At 54.5% G+C, this 25,077-nt stretch overlaps 1 protein-coding gene across 1 annotated transcript in view; it reads left to right on the top strand.

Annotated features, from left to right (window-relative positions):
- LOC140390350 (uncharacterized) overlaps nucleotides 1-25,077 on the top strand; it is a 209,423-nt gene that overhangs the window by 105,585 nt on the left and 78,761 nt on the right. Inside the window, exon 2 of the mRNA XM_072475423.1 lies at nucleotides 12,950-13,306. Coding sequence (XP_072331524.1) covers nucleotides 12,977-13,306 — 330 coding nt within the window. The 5' untranslated portion in view covers nucleotides 12,950-12,976. The remainder of the gene's footprint in view (nucleotides 1-12,949; nucleotides 13,307-25,077) is intronic.

Below are 25,077 nucleotides of genomic sequence, written 5' to 3'. Positions count from 1 at the left end.
AGGAGGGTTTCTGTACCCAGTGCCCTCTGAGTATTGAAGGAGTGTTTCTGTACCCAGTGCCCTCTGAGTGCTGAAGGAGTGTTTCTGTACCCAGTGCCCTCTGAGTGCTGAAGGAGTGTTTCTGTACCCAGTGTCCTCTGAGTACTGAAGGAGTGTTTCTGTACCCAGTGCCCTCTGAGTACTGAAGGAGTGTTTCTGTACCCTGTGCCCTCTGAGTACTGAAGGAGTGTTTCTGTGCCCAGTGCCCTCTGAGTACTGAAGGGGTGTTTCTGTACCCAGTGCCCTCTGAGTACTGAAGGAGTGTTTCTGTACCCAGTGCCCTCTGGTTACTGAAGGAATGTTTCGGTGCCCAGTGCACTCTGAGTACTGAAGTAGTGTTTCTGTACCCAGTGCCCTCAGGTTACTGAAGGAATGTTTCGGTGCCCAGTGCCCTCTGAGTACTGAAGGAGTGTTTCTGTACCTAGTGCCCTCTGAGTACTGAAGGAGTTTCTGTACCCAGTGCCCTCTGAGTACTGAAGGAGTGTTTCTGTACCCAGTGCCCTCTGAGTACTGAAGGAGTTTCTGTACCCAGTGCCCTCTGAGTACTGAAGGAGTGTTTCTGTACCCAGTGCCCTCTGGTTACTGAAGGAATGTTTCGGTGCCCAGTGCCCCCTGAGTACTGAAGGAGTGTTTCTGTACCCAGTGCCCTCTGAGTACTGAAGGAGTTTCTGTACCCAGTGCCCTCTGAGTACTGAAGGAATGTTTCTGTGCCCAGTGCCCTCTGAGTACTGAAGGAGTGTTTCTGTGCCCAGTGCCCTCTGAGTACTGAAGGAGTGTTTCTGAACCCAGTGCCCTCTGAGTACTGAAGGAGTGTTTTGTTACCCAGTGCCCTCTGGGTACTGAAGGAGTGTTTATGTGCCCAGTGCACTCTGAGTACTGAAGGAGTGTTTCTGTACCCAGTGCCCTCTGAGTACTGAAGGAGTGTTTCTGTACCCAGTGCCCTCTGAGTACTGGAGGAGTGTTTTGTTACCCAGTGCTCTGTGAGTGCTGAAGGAGTGTTTTTGTACCCAGTGCCCTCTGAGTACTTGTGATATTAGAGGTATTACGGTACCTGATAGGCTGGAGCACCATGGTGGAAACTGTATGCTTTCTATTGGTTAGGATGTATGGTAGCTCCGCCCTGCTAGGCGGGGTATAAGAGCCCGTGCCGCCCCAGCAGCCTTCATTCTGTACCTGAGCTGCTGGGGGAAACATCTAGCTTATTAAAGCCTTCAGTTGGACTCCAACCTCGCTTTAGTGGTCATTGATCGTGCATCAATTTAATAAGCTAGTTTTTTTTTTAAAAAAGGATGGAGCTCCGAATCAAGCCGGAGTGTCTGCAACTCAGCCTCCATGCGGCGAACTCAGCATCAGTCTTCAAGCACTGGCTGGAGTGTTTTAAAGGCTATCTTGGGACGGCCAAAAACACACCCACCGGAGAGCAGAAAATGCAAGTCCTGCACTCAAGGGTGAGCCTGGAGATTTACACCCTCATCGAGGAAGCGGAAGACTTCGATGCAGCAATAGAGCTGCTAAAAGGGCATTATATTTGCCCGGTAAACCAGGTCTACGCCCGGCACCTGCTTGCAACAAGGCAACAAACCCCTGGGGAATTCTACCGTGCACTCCTGGTATTGGGGAGAAACTGCAGCTGCCCGCAAGTTTCGGCGAGCGAACACACTGAACTCTTGGTCCGGGACGCTTTCGTGGCAGGTATGCTATCCTCGCAAATTTGCCATCGATTGTTAGAAAAAGGCACTCTGGGTCTCAGGGAGGCTCGGGCCCTTGCAGGCTCCCTGGACGTGGCCTCCAGGAACGTCCGCGCTTACGTTCCCGACCGTGCGGCAGCCCCTGGGCAGCGTGGAACCCCTCCGCAGCCGACCCCGAGACATACCCCATTCCCCCACAAGCCTGCGCTGCAAGGCAACCTGGCAACCCCGGGGGGCCCCGCTGCTACTTTTGCGGGCAGGCCAAGCACCCCTGACAGCGCTGCCCGGCCCGCACATCCACCTGCAAGGGATGCGGCAAAAAGGGCCATTTCGTGGGGGTATGTCAGGCCCGTGCGGTCACCGCGGTCTCCGGCGGCGAATGCGGACCGCCACCACAAACTTCTCCATGGTCACCGTGTGGCCAGCGATCACCACCATCTTCCTATTCCAGGGCCACGTGCGGACCCCGGGCACCGCCATCTTGTCCCGCGGACGCCAGGTTAGAGGGATGGGCGCCGCTATTTTGTGCATCCCCAGCCATGTGCGACCAATGGGAGCCGCCATCTTGGATGAACCCCCAGGACCCCAGCTCGGCTGACCACATACTGCCCGAAGAGAACTCTTAACTGCTGCGATTAGCCTCGGTGACCCTGGATCAGTCCCGGCCTCGAACACTCTCAACTGCTACAACGACTGTATTCATCAACGGGCACGAGACGTCCTGCCTAATCGACTCTGGGAGCACGGAGAGCTTTATACACCCTGACAAGGTAAGGCGCTGTTCTCTCCTCATCAACCCCGTTAATCAAAAAATCTCTCTGGCCTCCGGTTCACACTCAGTGGATATAAAGGGGTTTTGTGTAGCAAACCTCACTGTCCAGGGGAGTTCAAAAATTTCCGTCTCTGCGTCCTTCCCCACCTCTGCGCGGCTACACTCCTGGGTTTAGACTTCCAGTGTAACCTCCAAAGTCTAACCTTCAAATTCGGCAGCCCTATACCCCCCCCTTTCACTCTGCGGCCTCGCAACCCTCAAGGTCGACCCGCCTTCCCTGTTTGCGAACCTCACCCCGGATTGCAAACCCGTCGCCACCAGGAGCAGACGGTACAGTGCCCAGGACCGGACCTTCATCAGGTCAGAGGTCCAAAGGCTGCTGAGGGAAGGGGTCATTGAAGCCAGTAACAGTCCCTAGAGAGCTCAAGTAGTGGTGGTAAAGACCGGGGAGAAGCATAGGATGGTCATCGACTACAATCAGACCATCAACAGGTTTACGCAGCTGGACGTGTACCCTCTCCCCCGCATATCCGACCTGGTAAACAGGATTGCGCATTATAAGGTCTTCTCAACGGTGGATCTCAAGCCCGCCTACCACCAGCTCCCCATCCGCACTAGTGACCGCAAATACACTGCCTTCGAGGCAGATGGGCGGCTCTATCACTTCTTAAGGGTTCCTTTTGGTGTCACCAACGGGGTCTCGGTCTTCCAGCACGAGATGGACCGAATGGTTGACCGGTATGGTTTATGGGCAACATTCCGGTATCTCGATAATGTCACCATCTGCAGCCACGACCAGCAAGACCACGACACCAACCTCCGAAGATTTCTCCAGACCGCAAAAATCGTTAACCTTACATACAACAAGGATGAATGCGTGTTCAGCACCGACCGCCTAGCCATCCTCGGCTATGTAGTGTGAAATGGAGTTATGGGCCCCGACCCTGAGCGCATGCGCCCCCTTACGGAGTTCCCCCTCCCTCACTGCTCCAAGGCCCTGAAGCCCTGCCTCGGGTTTTTCAGTTACTACGCCCAGTGGGTCCACAACTATGCGGTTAACGCACATCTCCTGATCCAATCCACAGCTTTCCCCTGTCGATAGAGGCCCGCCAGGCCTTCAGCCGCATCAAAGCAGACAATGCAAAGGCCACGATTCACTCCATCTACGAGTCCCTCCCCTTCCAGGTCGAGAGCGATGCACCTGACGTAGCTCTGGCGGCCACCCTCAACCAAGCGGACAGGCCCGTGGCCTTCTTCTCACGTACCCTCCACGCGTCAGAAATCCGCCATTCCTCAGTCGAAAAGGAGGCCCAGGCCATAGTAGAAGCTGTGCGACATTGGAGGCATTGCCTGGCTGGCAGGAGATTCACTCTCCTCACTGACCAACGGTCGGTTGCTTTCATGTTCGATAATGCACAACGGGGCAAGATATAAAAACGACAAGATCTTGCGGTGGAGGATCGAACTCTCCACCTAAAAGTACAAGATCTTGTACCGTCCCGGGAAGTTAAATGAGCCACCTGACGCCCTGTCCCACGGCACATGTGCCACCGCACAAGTGGACCGCCTCCGAGCCCTCCACGAGGACCTCTGCCACCCGGGGGTCACACGCTTTTTGTCAAGACCCGCAACCTGCCCTACTCCATCGAGGAGGTCAGGACAGTCACCAGGGACTGCCAAATCTGCGCGGAGCGCAAACCGCACTCCTACCGGCCAGAGACAGCGCACCTGATAAAGGCTTCCTGTCCCTTTGAACACCTCAGCATGGACTTCAAAGGCCCCCTCCCCTCCACCGACCGCAACACGTATTTCCTGAACGTGATTGATGAGTACTCCCGGTTCCCATTCGCCATACCCTGCCCCGACATGACCGCAACCACCGTCATCAAGGCCCTCCATAGCATCTTTGCACTGTTCGGGTTCCCCGCTTACATACACAGTGATAGGGGGTCCTCCTTTATGAGTGATGAACTGCGTCAATTTCTGCTCAGCAAGGGCATCGCCTCGAGCAGGATGACCAGTTACAACCCCCGGGGTAACGGACAGGTAGAGAGGGAGAACGGAACGGTCTGGAAGACCGTCCGACTGGCCCTACGGTCCAGGAACCTCCCAGTCTCCCGCTGGCAGGAAATCCTCCCGGCTGCCCTCCACTCCATCCGGTCACTGCTTTGTACCACAACCAACCAGACACCTCACAAACGTCTCCTTGTCTTCCCCAGAAAGTCCTCCTCTGGGACCTCGCTCCCGACCTGGCTGCCAGCTCCCGGACCCATCCTGCTCCGAAAACACGTGCGGGCGCACAAGTCGGACCCTTTGGTCGAGAGGGTCCATCTGCTCCACGCTAACCCCCAGTGGCGTACCCCGACAGCCGACAAGATACGGTCTCCCTACGAGACCTGGCGCCCGCCGGAGCCCCACGCACACCACAGCCACCAGTCCCACCCTCCCCTCCACCGGGGCACCTTACAGGAGGATCGGTCCTTCCGCCGCCCCTGCCTAGGCCCCCCACCCACTGAGGATCGGTCCTTCCGCCGCCCCTGCCTAGGCCCCCCACCCACCGACGCTCCCCACAGGCGTTCCCTCCCCAGGTCAGCCGTTTTCACCACCAGCGCCGTCTAGGGGTGTTGAAGCTGCCATGGAGATCGAAGCCACGCTCCCGGAGTCACAGACGCCCGAGCCTCCATCGGAGTCACCACCGAAGTTCCGACGATCACAAAGGACGACCAGGGCCCCCGAGCGACTGATTGCTTCATTTTAAATTGTAAACTGTAAACTGTGAATGTAAATCATCAATTGTAAATAGCTATCAGAATTGTAAATAGTTGCAAAACGCTGTACGGAGGTATTACGGTACCTCCATAACTAATTCTACCACGTTGCCATGTTTGTAGTACCAGGCCACCCCCCCCCGCCGGACTCTTTTTTTAACAGGGGGTGAATGTGGTATTAGAGGTATTATGGTACCTGATAGGCTGGAGCACCATTGGTGGAAACTATATGCTTTCTATTGGTTAGGATGTATGGTAGGCGGGGTATAAGAGCCTGTGCCGCCCCAGCAGTCTTCATTTCGTACCTGAGCTGCTGGGGGCAACATCTAGCTTATTAAAGCCTTCAGTTGGACTACAACCTGGCTTTAGTGGTCATTGATCGTGCATCAGCACTAAAGGAGTGTTTCAGTACCCAGTGCCCTCTGAGTACTGAAGGAGAGTTTCTGTACACAGTGCCCTCTGAGTACTGAAGGAGTGTTTCTGTACACAGTGCCCTCTGAGTACTGAAGGAGTGTTTCTGTACCCAGTGCCCTTTGAGTACTGAAGGAGTGTTTCTGTACCCAGTGCCCATTGAGTACTGAAGGAGTGTTTCTGTACCCAGTGCCCTCTGAGTACTGAAGGAGTGTTTCTGTGCCCAGTGCCCTTTGAGTACTGAAGGAGTGTTTCTGTACCCGGTGCCCATTGAGTACTGAAGGAGTGTTTCTGTACCCAGTGCCCTCTGAGTACTGAAGGAGTGTTTCTGTACCCAGTGCCCTCTGAGTACTGAAGGAGTGTTTCTGTGCCCAGTGCCCTTTGAGTACTGAAGGAGTGTTTCTGTACCCAGTGCCCATTGAGTACTGAAGGAGTGTTTCTGTACCCAGTGCCCTCTGAGTACTGAAGGAGTGTTTCTGTGCCCAGTGCCCTTTGAGTACTGAAGGAGTGTTTCTGTACCCAGTGCCCTCTGAGTACTGAAGGCGTGTTTCTGTACCCAGTGCCCACTGAGTACTGAAGGAGTGTTTCTGTGCCAAGTGCCCTCTGAGTACTGAAGGAGTGTTTCTGTGCCAAGTGCCCTCTGAGTACTGAAGGAGTGTTTCTGTACCCAGTGCCCTTTGAGTACTGAAGGAGTGTTTCTGTGCCCAGTGCCCTTTGAGTACTGAAGGAGTGTTTCTGTACCCAGTGCCCTCTGAGTACTGAAGGAGTGTTTCAGTACCCAGTGCCCTCTGAGTACTGAAGGAGTGTTTCTGTGCCCAGTGCCCTTTGAGTACTGAAGGAGTGTTTCTGTACCCAGTGCCCATTGAGTACTGAAGGAGTGTTTCTGTACCCAGTGCCCTCTGAGTACTGAAGGAGTGTTTCTGTGCCCAGTGCCCTTTGAGTACTGAAGGAGTGTTTCTGTACCCAGTGCCCTCTGAGTACTGAAGGCGTGTTTCTGTACCCAGTGCCCACTGAGTACTGAAGGAGTGTTTCTGTGCCAAGTGCCCTCTGAGTACTGAAGGAGTGTTTCTGTGCCAAGTGCCCTCTGAGTACTGAAGGAGTGTTTCTGTACCCAGTGCCCTTTGAGTACTGAAGGAGTGTTTCTGTGCCCAGTGCCCTTTGAGTACTGAAGGAGTGTTTCTGTACCCAGTGCCCTCTGAGTACTGAAGGCGTGTTTCTGTACCCAGTGCCCACTGAGTACTGAAGGAGTGTTTCTGTGCCAAGTGCCCTCTGAGTACTGAAGGAGTGTTTCTGTGCCAAGTGCCCTCTGAGTACTGAAGGAGTGTTTCTGTACCCAGTGCCCTCTGAGTACTGAAGGCGTGTTTCTGTACCCAGTGCCCACTGAGTACTGAAGGAGTGTTTCTGTGCCAAGTGCCCTCTGAGTACTGAAGGAGTGTTTCTGTGCCAAGTGCCCTCTGAGTACTGAAGGAGTGTTTCTGTACCCAGTGCCCTTTGAGTACTGAAGGAGTGTTTCTGTACCCAGTGCCCACTGAGTACTGAAGGAGTGTTTCTGTGCCAAGTGCCCTCTGAGTACTGAAGGAGTGTTTCTGTACCCAGTGCCCTTTGAGTACTGAAGGAGTGTTTCTGTACCCAGTGCCCACTGAGTACTGAAGGAGTGTTTCTGTGCCAAGTGCCCTCTGAGTAATGAAGGAGTGTTTCTGTATCCAGTGCCCTTTGAGTACTGAAGGAGTGTTTCTGTACCCAGTGCCCATTGAGTACTGAAGGAGTGTTTCTGTACCCAGTGCCCTCTGAGTACTGAAGGAGTGTTTCTGTACCCAGTGCCCTCTGAGTACTGAAGGAGTGTTTCTGTACCCAGTGCCCTCTGAGCACTGAAGGAGTGTTTCTGTGCCCAGTGCCCTTTGAGTACTGAAGGAGTGTTTCTGTACCCAGTGCCCTCTGAGTACTGAAGGAGTGTTTCTGTACCCAGTGCCCTCTGAGTACTGAAGGAGTGTTTCTGTACCCAGTGCCCTCTGAGTACTGAAGGAGTGTTTCTGTAGCCAGTGCCCTTTGAGTACTGAAGGAGTGTTTCTGTACCCAGTGCCCACTGAGTACTGAAGGAGTGTTTCTGTGCCAAGTGCCCTCTGAGTACTGAAGGAGTGTTTCTGTATCCAGTGCCCTTTGAGTACTGAAGGAGTGTTTCTGTACCCAGTGCCCTCTGAGCACTGAAGGAGTGTTTCTGTGCCCAGTGCCCTTTGAGTACTGAAGGAGTGTTTCTGTTCCCAATGCCCTCTGAGTACTGAAGGAGTGTTTCCGTGCTCAGTGACCTCTGAGTACTGAAGGAGTGTTTCTGTACCCAGTGCCCTCTGAGTACTGAAGGAGTGTTTCTGTACCCAGTGACCTCTGATACTGAAAGAGTGTTTCTGTGCCAAGTGCCCTCTGAGTACTGAAGGAGTGTTTCCGTGCTCAGTGACCTCTGAGTACTGAAGGAGTGTTTCCGTGCTCTGTGACCTCTGAGTACTGAAGGAGTGTTTCTGTACCCAGTGCCGTTTGAGTACTGAAGGCGTGTTTCTGTGCCCAGTGCCCTTTGAGTACTGAAGGAGTGTTTCTGTACCCAGTGCCCTCTGAGTACTGAAGGCGTGTTTCTGTACCCAGTGCCCACTGAGTACTGAAGGAGTGTTTCTGTGCCAAGTGCCCTCTGAGTACTGAAGGAGTGTTTCTGTGCCAAGTGCCCTCTGAGTACTGAAGGAGTGTTTCTGTACCCAGTGCCCTTTGAGTACTGAAGGAGTGTTTCTGTGCCCAGTGCCCTTTGAGTACTGAAGGAGTGTTTCTGTACCCAGTGCCCTCTGAGTACTGAAGGAGTGTTTCAGTACCCAGTGCCCTCTGAGTACTGAAGGAGTGTTTCTGTGCCCAGTGCCCTTTGAGTACTGAAGGAGTGTTTCTGTACCCAGTGCCCATTGAGTACTGAAGGAGTGTTTCTGTACCCAGTGCCCTCTGAGTACTGAAGGAGTGTTTCTGTGCCCAGTGCCCTTTGAGTACTGAAGGAGTGTTTCTGTACCCAGTGCCCTCTGAGTACTGAAGGCGTGTTTCTGTACCCAGTGCCCACTGAGTACTGAAGGAGTGTTTCTGTGCCAAGTGCCCTCTGAGTACTGAAGGAGTGTTTCTGTGCCAAGTGCCCTCTGAGTACTGAAGGAGTGTTTCTGTACCCAGTGCCCTTTGAGTACTGAAGGAGTGTTTCTGTGCCCAGTGCCCTTTGAGTACTGAAGGAGTGTTTCTGTACCCAGTGCCCTCTGAGTACTGAAGGCGTGTTTCTGTACCCAGTGCCCACTGAGTACTGAAGGAGTGTTTCTGTGCCAAGTGCCCTCTGAGTACTGAAGGAGTGTTTCTGTGCCAAGTGCCCTCTGAGTACTGAAGGAGTGTTTCTGTACCCAGTGCCCTCTGAGTACTGAAGGCGTGTTTCTGTACCCAGTGCCCACTGAGTACTGAAGGAGTGTTTCTGTGCCAAGTGCCCTCTGAGTACTGAAGGAGTGTTTCTGTGCCAAGTGCCCTCTGAGTACTGAAGGAGTGTTTCTGTACCCAGTGCCCTTTGAGTACTGAAGGAGTGTTTCTGTACCCAGTGCCCACTGAGTACTGAAGGAGTGTTTCTGTGCCAAGTGCCCTCTGAGTACTGAAGGAGTGTTTCTGTACCCAGTGCCCTTTGAGTACTGAAGGAGTGTTTCTGTACCCAGTGCCCACTGAGTACTGAAGGAGTGTTTCTGTGCCAAGTGCCCTCTGAGTAATGAAGGAGTGTTTCTGTATCCAGTGCCCTTTGAGTACTGAAGGAGTGTTTCTGTACCCAGTGCCCATTGAGTACTGAAGGAGTGTTTCTGTACCCAGTGCCCTCTGAGTACTGAAGGAGTGTTTCTGTACCCAGTGCCCTCTGAGTACTGAAGGAGTGTTTCTGTACCCAGTGCCCTCTGAGCACTGAAGGAGTGTTTCTGTGCCCAGTGCCCTTTGAGTACTGAAGGAGTGTTTCTGTACCCAGTGCCCTCTGAGTACTGAAGGAGTGTTTCTGTACCCAGTGCCCTCTGAGTACTGAAGGAGTGTTTCTGTACCCAGTGCCCTCTGAGTACTGAAGGAGTGTTTCTGTAGCCAGTGCCCTTTGAGTACTGAAGGAGTGTTTCTGTACCCAGTGCCCACTGAGTACTGAAGGAGTGTTTCTGTGCCAAGTGCCCTCTGAGTACTGAAGGAGTGTTTCTGTATCCAGTGCCCTTTGAGTACTGAAGGAGTGTTTCTGTACCCAGTGCCCTCTGAGCACTGAAGGAGTGTTTCTGTGCCCAGTGCCCTTTGAGTACTGAAGGAGTGTTTCTGTTCCCAATGCCCTCTGAGTACTGAAGGAGTGTTTCCGTGCTCAGTGACCTCTGAGTACTGAAGGAGTGTTTCTGTACCCAGTGCCCTCTGAGTACTGAAGGAGTGTTTCTGTACCCAGTGACCTCTGATACTGAAAGAGTGTTTCTGTGCCAAGTGCCCTCTGAGTACTGAAGGAGTGTTTCCGTGCTCAGTGACCTCTGAGTACTGAAGGAGTGTTTCCGTGCTCTGTGACCTCTGAGTACTGAAGGAGTGTTTCTGTACCCAGTGCCCTTTGAGTACTGAAGGCGTGTTTCTGTACCCAGTGCCCACTGAGTACTGAAGGAGTGTTTCTGTGCCAAGTGCCCTCTGAGTACTGAAGGAGTGTTTCTGTACCCAGTGCCCTTTGAGTACTGAAGGAGTGTTTCTGTACCCAGTGCCCACTGAGTACTGAAGGAGTGTTTCTGTGCCAGTGCCCTTTAAGTACTGAAGGAGTGTTTCTGTACCCAGTGCCCACTGAGTACTGAAGGAGTGTTTCTGTGCCAAGTGCCCTCTGAGTACTGAAGGAGTGTTTCTGTATCCAGTGCCCTTTGAGTACTGAAGGAGTGTTTCTGTACCCAGTGCCCTCTGAGCACTGAAGGAGTGTTTCTGTGCCCAGTGCCCTTTGAGTACTGAAGGAGTGTTTCTGTTCCCAATGCCCTCTGAGTACTGAAGGAGTGTTTCCGTGCTCAGTGACCTCTGAGTACTGAAAGAGTGTTTCTGTGCCAAGTGCCCTCTGAGTACTGAAGGAGTGTTTCCGTGCTCAGTGACCTCTGAGTACTGAAGGAGTGTTTCCGTGCTCTGTGACCTCTGAGTACTGAAGGAGTGTTTCTGTAACCAGTGCCCTCTGAGTACTGAAGGAGTGTTTCTGTCCCCAGTGCCCTCTGAGTACTGAAGGAGTGTTTCTGTGCCCAGTGCCCTCTGAGTGCTGAAGGAGTGTTTCTGTACCCAGTGCCCTCTGAGTACTGAAGGAGTGTTTCTGTAACCAGTGCCCTCTGAGTACTGAAGGAGTGTTTCTGTACCCAGTGCCCTCTGAGTACTGAAGGAGTGTTTCTGTACCCAGTGCCCTCTGAGTACTGAAGGAGTGTTTCTGTGCCCAGTGCCCTCTGAGTACTGAAGGAGTGTTTCTGTGCCCAGTGCCCTCTGAGTACTGAAGGAGTGTTTCTGTACCCAGTGCCCTCTGAGTACTGAAGGAGTGTTTCTGTCCCCCAGTTGCTGTGTGTTATCTTTCAAATAAACTCACCACACATTTCCGTGATTTCTCAACTGCCTGTAAACAAGGCCTGCGTCTGTCTGCGACTGGGCTGAACCAAGCATTTACTGGTGTTGAGTAACGTATTCGCTTACCTTTCTTCCTGAATTTGTCAGCTCAAGTTGATTGTCAATGCGAGACAATACATCAGGATAAACAAGCAGACATTGCACAGCAAACCTTTGTGAGACGACCTGTGTTAGTAGCAGTGACTTGAGGAACCTTTTATAATTGGCACCTCCAAAATAACTCCCCCAAATAAGAACTCCAAAAAGCTCCATCAGATCTCATGTTGGTGAAAAGTTGCTGCTGGCTGAGTCACCCACTCCTTCGTACTCTCTCCACAGTTGCTGCTCGACAGCCTGGGCGGGATTCCCTGGCCCCGTGGCCGTTTCGGAGAATCGCGACGCCACCCCGGCGCCGATCGGGGGCCATTCTCCGCGCAGGATGTGCCGACTAGACGCAGAGAGAGCCCGAGACCCGCCGGTGTCGTTCGACCTCGGTGTCAGTACTGAGCGAGTGCTGCACTGTCTGAGGGTCAGTACTGAGGGAGTGCTGCACTGTCAGAGGGTCAGTACTGAGCGAGTGCTGCACTGTCAGAGGGTCAGTACTGAGGGAAAGCTCCACTGTCAGAGGGTCAGGACTGAGGGAGTGCTGCACTGTCTGAGGGTCAGTAGTGAGGGAGTGCTGCACTGTCAGAGGGTCAGTAGTGAGGGAGTGCTGCACTGTCAGAGGGTCAGTACTGAGCGAGTGCTGCACTGTCTGAGGGTCAGTAGTGAGGGAGTGCTGCACTGTCAGAGGGTCAGTACTGAGGGAGTGCTGCACTGTCAGAGGGTCAGTACTGAGGGAGTGCTGCACTGTCTGAGGGTCAGTAGTGAGGGAGTGCTGCACTGTCAGAGGGTCAGTACTGAGCGAGTGCTGCACTGTCAGAGGGTCAGTACTGAGGGAGTGCTGCACTGTCAGAGGGTCAGTACTGAGGGAGTGCTGCACTGTCAGAGGGTCAGTACTGAGGGAGTGCTGCACTGTCTGAGGGTCAGTAGTGAGGGAGTGCTGCACTGTCAGAGGGTCAGTACTGAGGGAACACTGCGCTGTCAGAGGGTCAGCACTGAGGGAGTGCTGCTCTGTCAGAGGGTCAGTACTGAGGGAGTGCTGCACTGTCAGAGGGTCAGTACTGAGGGAGTGCTGCACTGTCAGAGGGTCAGTACTGAGGGAGTGCTGCACTGTCAGAGGGTCAGCACTGAGGGAGTACTGCACTGTCAGAGGGTCAGTACTGAGGGAGTGCTGCAGTGTCAGAGTCAGTACTGAGGTAGTGCTGCACTGTCAGAGAGTCAGTGCTGGGAGCTCCTACAATTTGTTTTGCTGTCTCTCAGATCAAAGTTTGGCCCAATATCTGCTGCTGTTTCAGTTAGGCGCAAAAGATGCCGGCGTGTCCGAGAAAGACGGAGTTCTTGCCTTGGTCATTCCGGAGACAAAATCGCCGAAATTAGCTGATTTCCTGGTGATTATCTGATTACAGTTTGCGGGATTTGGCTATCTTTACTCCTGTGTTTTCCACGTTACCTTAATGCCTGCAGCATGTATGGACTCCATTCGCTGTTTGAGATGCCCTGTGGACTGAAAGGTGAGATAAACGGAATCAAGTTCATCCCTTTGTGAAATAGTTGTCTTTGTGTTGCAGTGTGAGGAGGTGGGAGCTGAGAGCGGGATGGAGGAAGGAGGAATGACGGAGACAGAGGCTCAGAGTGGATCAGCAGGTGCGGGGGACAGTAATCCGGACGCAGCCTCACTAAGCGCCCGTGGCGACCTGCCTGCGGAAGGTCAGAGCGAAGCAGCGCCAGAGCCGGACTCCCGTGGCGGCAGCAGAGGGGAGGAGGAGGAGCAGACCGACCCATCCCCCTATCTGGAGATGCTCACTGAGCCAGCCAATCAGGCGGACAACAGTCCTACTCCGATGTGGGCGGGAGACGCACTCGCGGAGGAAACATCGCCCGCGCCACAACCCTCAGAACCCGATATCAGTGCGGACAGCGGCCTGGTGAGTTGGCTTCATTAACCATTTCTCAGACCCCTACCCCCCAGTATTTCCCCTCTTCCTCCTGTGGTGATATCCATCATTGTAAATACACAAGGGGTTAATGTAAATACACGTAGACTAGCTAGACACTAGAGGGAGCACAAGAGACATGACTCACAGACAGTCAACCAATAGATCAGTAAGATAGGACACGACCAATGGGCAGTCACGATACACACAGAGGTGACACTACCACAGGGAGGCATTACACCAACCCATATAAAAGGACACATCACACATGCTCAGTCTCTTTCCAGTGGAGACACTCACTGAGTACAGACACGGGGTTGATTGAACATCACTCCCACCACGTGGATTGTAGCAGACTGGTTTGTCAGTCTGAGTTGCTTTAGCAAGATTAACAGGAGAGTCGAATCCGAGTAGGAGAATTGTTAATAGTTTAATAAACGTGTTGAAGCTAACTGTGAGTCCGAACCTTCCTTTGTCAGAGTGTACATCAAGGAAGCAGCTTATGCTACATCAGGAGCATAACAAAACACCTCCCTCCTTCTCGGTTCCACCTCTGACCCCTGCCCTCTGGTCGCTGCGGAACGTGGTCCATTGAACCGCCAAGACGCCTTTAGCATTATTGATTCCAACTTCATCTGTGGGATGATAGCAGTTGTCAGTACGGCTGCCTCACCGCGCCAGGGACCCGGGTTCGATTCCAGTCTCGGGTGACTGTCTGCACGTTCTCCCCGTGTGTGCGTGGGTTTCCTCCGGGTGCTCCAGTTTCCTCCCACGGACCAAAGATGTGTAGGTTAGGCGGGGTTATCGGATAGGGTGGGCAACGTGGGCCGAGGTAGGATGCTCTTTCTGAGGGTTGGTGCGGACTTGATGGGCCGAATGGGCTCCTTCTGCACTGAAGGAATTCCACGCACGGTAGCACAGTGGTTATCGCTGTTGCTTCACAGCTCCAGGGTCCCAGGTTCGATTCCCAGCTTGGGTCACTGTCTGTGCGGAGTCTGCACGTTCTCCCCGTGTCTGCGTGGGTTTCCTCCGGGTGCTCCGGTTTCCTCCCACAAGTCCCGAAAGACGTGCTGTTAGGTGAATTGGACATTCTGAATTCTTCCCCCCATGTACCCGAACAGGCGCCGGAATGTGGCGACTAGGGGCTTTTCACAGTAACTTCATTGCACTGTGACACGAATAAAGATTATTATTATTATTGAAGTCTAATTCTAAGTTGTGCTGATTGGGAGGTTCAAGGATTTAGTGGGCGGGGTTTCTTTCCAACGGGTAGATTTTGGGCAGAATTTCTCTCGGGCCCAAGCTCCTGCTCCTCACCCTGGCCAATTGGCGATGGAACCGTATTGCCCCAAATGCCGCCTCAGTCCCTCTGCCGGATGTTGATTTGGTTGAAGAATTCCACAGCCGAGTTCCGGAGACTGAGTGGACAATCGGTGGGCGTGCCTATGGTGCGAGGAGGACGATGGGGGCGGGGGTGAGGAGACGGAGCGGAGAATAGAATGATTCAATCCACAGAAAGAACAGACTGTGAGCGAGCACCCCCTCCTGTCTAGATTTCCTCTCCGGTGAAATGCATTGTTGGAAGATCGTGGTGGGCAATTTTTTAATTTCAGTTTGATCTAGGGGTGTGCGGGATTGCTGGAAAGTTGGTCGTTCCTTTTCGCCCTTTGTGGTAGTCACCACTGTTGTATTGTATAGACCGCATACGAGGGGTAATACGGTAAGGCCCCTGTACGACATGTACAGGGGTAGACCCCTGCCTGCTGGCTCCGCCCAGTAGGCGGAGTATAAATGTGTGTGCTCTCCGAGCTGTAGCCATTTCGGCAGCAGCTGCAGGAGGCCACACATCTCTGCGTCATAAAGCCTCGAGTACTCTCTCCTCTCGTCTCATCGTAATTGATCGTGCATCACCCTTGAAGGGGTTGACGGTGAGCTACCTTCTAGAACCGTGGCAACCCGTCTGGTGAAGGTGCGCCCGCAGCGCCGTTAGGTTGGGCGTTCCAGGATTTTGTCTCAACGACGGCGAAGGATCTGGGAATTGGCGGTGCCCCACCAGCTGCCCCGTGAAGAGGCTGCAAGCAGAGGCCCGGGCCTGAGGCGGTCAGATGCTGAACCTCAACCTCTCGTCCATCTGAATCCACGTAACCTCCTCCAGCCTCCAGGGCCGTCCGAGATAGCTGCACTCCTCCAGTTCCGGCCTCTTGAGAATCCCGCAGTTTTAATCCCTTCGCATTTAGCGGCCACATTTTTGGCTGTCTGGGCCCTCAGCTCCGGAAACCTCCTCCCTCCTGTTATGGGCCAGTGTTTAGACAACCCCAAAGTGTATCATGGAGTTCACCTGACCAACAACTTTTAATAGATTGTGGGATGGGGAGCACACGACCCACTCTACAGGTGTGGTACAGCAGAAATGGAAAAGTATTTTTTAAAGCAAAACAATGTTAAACAAAGTTAACCTTTTTTAAAACAAATAGTGAACATCTTAGCAACCATTAATTCAAATACAACCCCAAAGAATACAACACTAAGTAACTCTGTAAGCTGTCCTTTTATCATCCAAAAGACTTAACAAACCTTCAAACAGGAGCACATGAGGTTTACATTCAATACTGAGACATTTTACAATTCTGGGTTCACCAAATGATCCATAGATAGTCTTTGGATGGCAGAGATCAACGGTACAGCCCTTTGTTTTAACTCCAGATGCAGCTCACTGAAAAACACAGACACGCCCAAGCTTTTCTCAAACTGAAACTAAAAAGCAGAAGTAGAGCTCAGCTCCACCCACACTCTGACATCACTCCAGTAACGTGAGCAGCTCCATTTCCTAAAGGTACTCTCACATGACACTCCCTACTCTAATGCCCTTCAGGGAAGGGAATCTGCCATCCTCACCCGGTCTGGCCTACAAGTGACTCCAGACCCACAGCAAAATGGGTTACCCTTAACTGCCCTCTGCAAGGCGATCAATCTGTGGGTAATTAGGGATGGGCGACAAATGGATTGCCAGTGACCCCCACATCCCAGGAAATAATTTTAAAAGATGTTCCCTCAAGCCTAAACCTATTGGCCAGCCTTGGAATAGCTCCTCAATATCCCCTTATGTGGCTGGCATTCAATTTTATTGGGGCAGCTCATTATTTTGAGGGCAGCACGGTAGCACAAGTGGATAGCACTGTGGCTTCACAGCGCCAGGGTCACAGGTTCGATTCCCCGCTGGGTCACTGTCTGTGCGGAGTCTGCCCGTCCTCCCCGTGTCTGCGTGGGTTTCCTCCGGGTGCTCCGGCTTCCTCCCACAGCCCAAAGACGTGCAGGTTAGGTGGATTGGCCTTGATAAATTGCCCTTAGTGTCCAAAAAATGTTAGGAGGGGTTATTGGGTTACGGGTATAGGGCGGAAGTGTGGGCTTAAGTGGGTCGGTGCAGACTCGATGGGCCAAATGGCCTCCTTCTGCACTGCATGTTCTATGTTCTAAATGCACGTTGTCGTCAAACAGTTCACGAGGCTTCGCGGGAGCGGTGTAAGAATATTCAAAAGCAGCATCAAATGCGATGGCGACATCGTCCTTTCCCCTCGCATAACCTGCCGCCGTGAGGGCCGCTATTGGCCGACGCTGGAATCCTCAACCGGCAGGGTTTCACATTCGGTGGGACTGGCTGATCCCTGCGGTGTGAGAGCAGGAAAATCCCGGGCCCTGTGTTTGACTGAGTTGTTGATTCGTGCAACATTTCTAAGCAGTAGCGTTGAGAGAAACAAGCAACAATCCCCCATTCCGCCAAGCCCCGCCCCACTGCCAGATAAGGTCCGAACCTTCATTTATCCTTTCAATGTTGCTCACCCTCCAAGATTGTGAGAGGGAAGCTCAGGACTCTTTAATGAATGGCCTCTCGTCACGCAACGTGGACGGGATTCTCTGGTGTCCGGCGGTGAAATCGCGTTCGGCGATCGGCCGGGGAATCCCCATTGGTGGCGCAATCGGCTTTGGTGCCACTTTTGCGATGCTCGGTCCCCTCCAAAGCCCGTCCTCGCAGAGTACACCGCACGACACATGGAAGGCCTCAGGACGTCACCTGAGGCTTTCCCCCGATGGGCCGGGTTCCCGGCGGCGTGGGTGTCCGACGGCGTGGGTGTCCGGCAGCGTGGGTGTCCGACGGTGTGGGTGTCCGGCGGCGTGGGTGTCCGACGGCGTGGGTGTCCGACGGCGTGGGTGTCCGACGGCGTGGGTGTCCGACGGCGTGAGTGTCCGACGGCGTGGGTGTCCGACGGTGTGGGTGTCCGGCGGCGTGGGTGTCCGACGGCGTGGGTGTCCGGCGGCGTGGGTGTCCGGCGGTGTGGGTGTCCGACGGCGTGGGTGTCCGGCAGCGTGGGTGTCCGACGGCGTGGGTGTCCGGCGGCGTGGGTGTCCAACGGCGTGGGTGTCCGACGGAGTGGGTGTCCGGCGGTGTGGGTGTCCGACGGCGTGGGTGTCCGGCGGCGTGGGTGTCCGGCAGCGTGGGTGTCCGACGGCATGGGTGTCCGACGGCGTGGGTGTCCGACGGCGTGGGTGTCCGACGGCATGGGTGTCCGACGGAGTGGGTGTCCGACGGAGTGGGTGTCCGATGGCGTGGGTGTCCGGCGGCGTGGGTGTCCGGCGGAGTGGGTGTCCGATGGCGTGGGTGTCCAGCGGCGTGGGTGTCCGACGGCATGGGTGTCCGACGGAGTGGGTGTCCGACGGCGTGGGTGTCCAGCGGCGTGGGTGTCCGACGGCATGGGTGTCCGACGGAGTGGGTGTCCGACGGAGTGGGTGTCCGACGGAGTGGGTGTCCGACGGCGTGGGTGTCCGGCGGCGTGGGTGTCCGGCGGCTTGGGTGTCCGGCGGCGTGGGTGTCCGGCGGCGTGGGTGTCCGGCGGCGTGGGTGTCCGACGGAGTGGGTGTCCGACGGAGTGGGTGTCCGACGGCGTGGGTGTCCGGCGGCGTGGGTGTCCGGCGGTGTGGGTGTCCGGCGGCGTGGGTGTCCGGCGGCGTGGGTGTCCGGCGGAGTGGGTGTCCGGCGGCGTGGGTGTCCGACGGCGTGGGTGTCCGGCGGCGTGGGTGTCCGGCGGCGTGGGTGTCCGGCGGCGTTGGTGTCCGGCGGCGTGGGTGTCCGACGGCGTGGGTGTCCGGCGGCGTGGGTGTCCGACGGCGTGGGTGTCCGGCGGCGTGGGTGTCCGGCGGCGTGGGTGTCCGGCGGCGTGGGTGTCCGGCGGCGTGGGTGTCCGGCGGCGTGGGGGTCCGGCGGCGTGGGTGTCCGGCGGCGTGGGTGTCCGGCGGCGTGGGTGTCCGGCGGCGTGGGTGTCCGGCGGCGTGGGTGTCCGGCGGCGTGGGTGTCCGGCGTGTTTATTTCCGTGAATCGGGCTTGGCGGCTGCGGACGGAGTCCTGCGCGGCCACAGTCGGGTGCGACCCGTTCTGCAGGCAGGAGGGGCTTTGGCAGGGGCTGGGAGCACTGGCGGGGCTGGTCCGGGGGGTGGCGAGCCTGGCCAATTGGGGGGCACTGTTTGGCAGACCGGGTCCTCGCGCGGCCGGCGCTACGATGCACGGCACGGCCCTCTGCAGGCCGCCGCCAGGCATGGCCACGGACCCGGGAACTCTTCAGACGTAACCGCAGCTGAAACCGGGGGCTTTCCGCTGCGTGCCTGGTAACCCCCACCAGGCAGAGGATCGGTGCAGCTTTTGAGTCGTTCTTTCGGGCGTAAAACGTCTCTGTTCCCACGCCGGCGTCAGCACCGTCTTCAAATCGGAGAATCCAGCCCTCTGTCCTTGCTGATTCACTGGGGCCTGCCAAGTGTTACTGTGAAGGAAAACCCTCGGGATGGCCAAACTGTTCGTCATCCAGCGCCTAGCTCGGCCGCAAACCGGCTGTGACCGTCAAAGGCCGCGCAGGTCCCCGGTTGATTCCCGGAATGAGCCAGCGGACAAAGAAACTGAGTGCTGCCCTCACGTGGCGTCAGGTCTTTATGGAGCAGGTGGCGTCTGTGACTACCTGATCTCTGGACAATCGCAGCCTCTCACTCATCTGTGGATAGGGGACTCGTGGACGATGGATCCGCCTCCGCCACCTGGGCCTCTGCTTGTCAGCGTCCTGTTGGTGCTCACTCTGCCCCTAGCCTTGTCCCACAGGCAGCGCCCCCTGCTGGAGCTGTGACTGAAGGCCACTGGATCCATTCTCACTTCGGACTCCGCCCTGAAAGGAGGTAGTGAAGGCCAGAATGGGTAAAGGGGGCTGAGAGCAAACGTGTGAAGGAGAAGCCTGTGGGGGAAGGTGGGCAGGTAGGCTTTGGCAGCTTAAATCGCGTTCCATTCCACTGAAGTGATATCTGGAGCCCTGTGGGGGGAAGGGGGGGGAGAACTTGTGATTCACATCAGTGACCAGTGAATTCCACTCATGGACTGGGTGTGGACACTGGGTGTGGACACTGGGTGTGGACACTGGGAGTGGACAGTGTGTGTGGACACTGGGTGGGGACAGTGTGTGTGGACACTGGGTGTGGACACTGGGTGTAGACACTGGGTGGGGACAGTGTGTGTGGACACTGGGAGTGGACACTGGGTGTGGACACTGGGAGTGGACAGTGTGTGTGGACAGTGTGTGTGGACACTGGGTGTGGACACTGGGTGTGGACACTGGGAGTGGACAGTGTGTGTGGACACTGGGTGTGGACACTGGGTGTGGACACTGGGTGTGGACACTGGGAGTGGACAGTGTGTGTGGACAGTGTGTGTGGACACTGGGTGTGGACACTGGGTGTGGACACTGGGAGTGGACAGTGTGTGTGGACACTGGGTGTGGACACTGGGAGTGGACAGTGTGTGTGGACACTGGGTGTGGACACTGGGTGTGGATACTGGGTGTGGACACTGGGTTGGGACACTGAGTGTGGACACTGGGAGTGGAGAGTGTGTGTGGACACTGGGTGTGGACACTGGGTGTGGACACTGGGTGTGGACACTGGGTGGGGACACTGGGTGTGGACACTGGGTGTGGACAGTGTGTGTGGACACTGGGTGTGGACACTGGGTGTGGACACTGTGTGTGGGCTCTGGGTGTGGACAGTGTGTGTGGACACTGGGTGTGGACACTGTGTGTGTGGACACTGGGTGAGGACACTGGGTGTGGACACTGGGTGTAGACACTGGGTGGGGACAGTGTGTGTGGACACTGGGTGTGGACACTGAGTGTGGACACTGGGTGGGGACACTGGGTGTGGACACTGGGTGTGGACACTGGGAGTAGACACTGGGTGGGGACACTGGGTGTGGACACTGGGTGTGGACACTGGGTGGGGACACTGGGTGTGGACACTGGGTGTGAACACTGGGTGTGGACACTGGGTGGGGACACTGGGTGGGGACACTAGGTGTGGACACTGGGTGTGGACAGTGTGTGTGGACACTGGGTGTGGACACTGGGTGTGGACACTGTGTGTGGGCTCTGGGTGTGGACAGTGTGTGTGGACACTGGGTGTGGACACTGTGTGTGTGGACACTGGGTGAGGACACTGGGTGTGGACACTGGGTGTAGACACTGGGTGGGGACAGTGTGTGTGGACACTGGGTGTGGACACTGAGTGTGGACACTGGGTGGGGACACTGGGTGTGGACACTGGGTGTGGACACTGGGAGTAGACACTGGGTGGGGACACTGGGTGTGGACACTGGGCGGGGACACTGGGTGGGGACACTGGGTGTGGACAGTGTGTGTGGACACTGGGTGTGGACAGTGTGTGTGAACATTGGGTGTGGACACTGGGTGTGGACACTGGGTGTGGAAACTGTGTGTGGACACTGGGTGTGGACACTGGGTGTGGACTCTGGGTGTGGACAGTGTGTGTGGACACTGGCTGTGGACACAGGGTGTGGACACTGGGTGTGGACATTGGGTGTGGACATTGGGAGCGGACACTGGGTGTGGACTCTGGGTGTGGACACAGGGTGTGGACAGTGTGTGTGGACACTGGGTGTGGACAGTGTGTCTGGACAGTGTGTGTGGACTCTGGGTGTGGACAGTGTGTGTGGACACAGGGTGTGGACACTGGGTGTGGAAATTGGGTGCGGACACTGGGTGTGGACACTGGGTGTGGACACTGGGTGTGGACACAGTGTGTGTACTCTGGGTATGATCAGTGTGTGTGGACACTGGGTATGGACAGTGGGTGTGTACACTGGGTATGAACAGTGGGTGTGTACACTGGGTATGAACAGTGTGTGTGTACACTGGGTATGAACAGAGGGTGTGTACACTGAGTATGAACAGTGTGTGTGGACACTGGGTATGGACAGTGGGTGTGTACACTGGGTATGAACAATGTGTGTGGACACTGGGTATGGACAGTGTGTGTGTACACTGGGTATGAACCGTGGGTGTGTACACTGGGTATGAACAGTGTGTGTGTACACTGGGTATGAACAGTGTGTGTGGACACTCGGTATGGACAGCGGGTGTGTACACTGAGTATGAACAGTGTGTGTGTACACTGGGTATGAACCGTGGGTGTGTACACTGGGTATGAACAGTGTGTGTGTACACTGGGTATGAACAGTGTGTGTGGACACTCGGTATGGACAGCGGGTGTGTACACTGAGTATGAACAGTGTGTGTGTACACTGGGTATGAACAGAGGGTGTGTACACTGGGTATGAACAATGTGTGTGGACACTGGGTATGGACAGTGGGTGTGTACACTGGGTATGAACAGTGGGTGTGTACACTGGGTATGAACAGTGTGTGTGGACACTGGGTATGAACAGTGGGTGTGTACACTGGGTGTGGACAGTGTGTGTGTACACTGGGTATGAACAGTGGGTGTGTACACTGGGTATGAACAGTGGGTGTGTACACTGGGTATGAACAGTGTGTGTGGTCACTGGGTATGAACAGTGTGTGTGTACACTGGCTATGAACAGTGGGTGTGTACACTGGGTATGAACAGTGTGTGTGTACACTGGGTATGAACAGTGTGTGTGTACACTGGGTATGAACAGTGAGTGTGGACACTGGGTATGAACAGTGGGTGTGTGCACTGGGTATGAACAGTGTGTGTGTACACTGGGTATGAACAGTGTGTGTGTACACTGGGTATGAACAGTGTGTGTGTACACTGGGTATGAACAGAGGGTGTGTACAATTGGTATCAACAGTGTGTGTGTACACTGGGTATGAACATTGGGTGTGTACACTGGGTATGAACAGTGAGTGTGGACACTGGGTATGAACAGTGGGTGTGTACACTGGGTGTGAACAGTGGGTGTGTACTCTGCGTATGAACAGTGTGTGTGTACACTGGGTATGGACAGTGTGTGTGGACACTGGGTATGAACAGTGGGTGTGGACACTGGGTATGGACAGTGGGTGTGTACACTGGGTATGAACAGTGGGTGTGTACTCTGGGTATGAACAGTGTGTGTGTACACTGGGTATGAACAGTGTGTGTGTACACTGGATATGGACAGTGTGTGTGTACACTGGGTATGAACAGTGGGTGTGTACACTGGGTATGAACAGTGTGTGTGGACACTGGGTATGAACAGTGTGTGTGTACACTGGGTATGAACAGTGGGTGTGTACACTGGGAATGTACAGTGTGTGTGTACACTGGGTATGAACAGTGTGTGTGGACACTGGGTGTGGACAGTGTGTGTGGACACTGGGTGTGGACAGTGTGTGTGTACACTGGGTAAGAACAGTGTGTGTGGACACTGGGTATGAACCGTGTGTGTGTACACTGGGTATGAACAGTGGGTGTGTACACTGGGTATGAACATTGGGTGTGTACACTGGGTATGAACAGTGTGTGTGGACACTGGGTATGAACAGTGGGTGTGTACACTGGGTATGAACAGTGTGTGTGTACACTGGGAATGTACAGTGTGTGTGTACACTGGGTATGAACAGTGTGTGTGGACACTGGGTGTGGACAGCGTGTGTGTACACTGGGTATGAACAGTGTGTGTGTACACTGGGAATGTACAGTGTGTGTGTACACTGGGTATGAACAGTGTGTGTGGACACTGGGTGTGGACAGTGTGTGTGGACACTGGGTGTGGACAGTGTGTGTGTACACTGGGTATGAACAGTGTGTGTGGACACTGGGTATGAACAGTGTGTGTGTACACTGGGAATGTACAGTGTGTGTGTACACTGGGTATGAACAGTGTGTGTGGACACTGGGTGTGGACAGCGTGTGTGTACACTGGGTATGAACAGTGTGTGTGGACACTGGGTGTGGACAGTGTGTGTGTACACTGGGTATGAACAGTGTGTGTGTACACTGGGAATGTACAGTGTGTGTGTACACTGGGTATGAACAGTGTGTGTGGACACTGGGTGTGGACAGTGTGTGTGGACACTGGGTGTGGACAGTGTTTGTGTACACTGGGTATGAACAGTGTGTGTGGACACTGGGTATGAACCGTGTGTGTGTACACTGGGTATGAACAGTGGGTGTGTACACTGGGTATGAACATTGGGTGTGTACACTGGGTATGAACAGTGTGTGTGGACACTGGGTATGAACAGTGTGTGTGTACACTGGGTATGAACAGTGTGTGTGTACACTGGGAATGTACAGTGTGTGTGTACACTGGGTATGAACAGTGTGTGTGTACACTGGGTATGAACAGTGTGTGTGGACACTGGGTGTGGACAGCGTGTGTGTACACTGGGTATGAACAGTGTGTGTGGACACTGGGTATGAACAGTGTGTGTGTACACTGGGTATGAACAGTGGGTGTGTACACTGGGTATGAACAGTGTGTGTGGACACTGGGTATGAACAGTGTGTGTGTACACTGGGCATGAACAGTGTGTGTGTACACTGGGTATGAACAGTGTGTGTGGACACTGGTATGAACAGAGTGTGTGGACACTGGGTATGAATAGTGTGTGTACACTGGGTATGAACAGTGTGTGTGTACACTGGGTATGAACAGTGTGTGTGTACACTGGGTATGAACAGTGGGTGTGTATACTGGGTATGAACAGTGGGTGTGTACACTGTGAATGTACAGTGTGTGTGGACACTGGGTATGAACACTGTGTGTGTACACTGGGTATGAACAGTGGGTGTGTACACTGGGTATGAACAGTGGGTGTGTACACTGGGAATGTACAGTGTGTGTACACTGGGTACGAACAGTGGGTGTGGACACTGGGTATGAACAGTGTGTGTGTACACTGGGTATGAACAGTGTGTGTGTACACTGGGTATGGACAGTGTGTGTGTACACTGGGTACGAACACTGGGTGTGGACACTGGGTATGGACAGTGTGTGTGTACACTGGGTACGAACAGTGGGTATGAACAGTGTGTGTGTACACTGGGTATGAACAGTGGGTGTGTGCACTGGGTATGAACAGTGTGTGTGTACACTGGCTATGAACAGTGGGTGTGTACACTGGGTATGAACAGTGGGTGTGTACACTGGGAATGTACAGTGTGTGTGGACACTGGGTATGAACAGTGTGTGTGTACACTGGGTATGAACAGTGGGTGTGTACACTGGGTATGAACAGTGGGTGTGGACACTGGGTATGAAAAGAGGGTGTGTACACTGGGTATGAACAGTGTGTGTGGACACATGGCATGAACAGTGTGTGTGGACACTAGGTGTGGACGTTGTGTGTGTACACTGGGTATGAACAGTGAGTGTGTATACTGGGTATGAACAGTGAGTGTGTATACTGGGTATGAACACTGTGTGTGTACACTGGGTGTGGACACTGGGTATGAACAGTGGGTGTGGACAC

The sequence above is a fragment of the Scyliorhinus torazame genome, chromosome 14 (genome assembly GCF_047496885.1).
Source record: "Scyliorhinus torazame isolate Kashiwa2021f chromosome 14, sScyTor2.1, whole genome shotgun sequence".
Lineage (NCBI taxonomy): Eukaryota > Metazoa > Chordata > Chondrichthyes > Carcharhiniformes > Scyliorhinidae > Scyliorhinus > Scyliorhinus torazame.
This window is presented reverse-complemented; position numbering and strand designations above follow the sequence as displayed.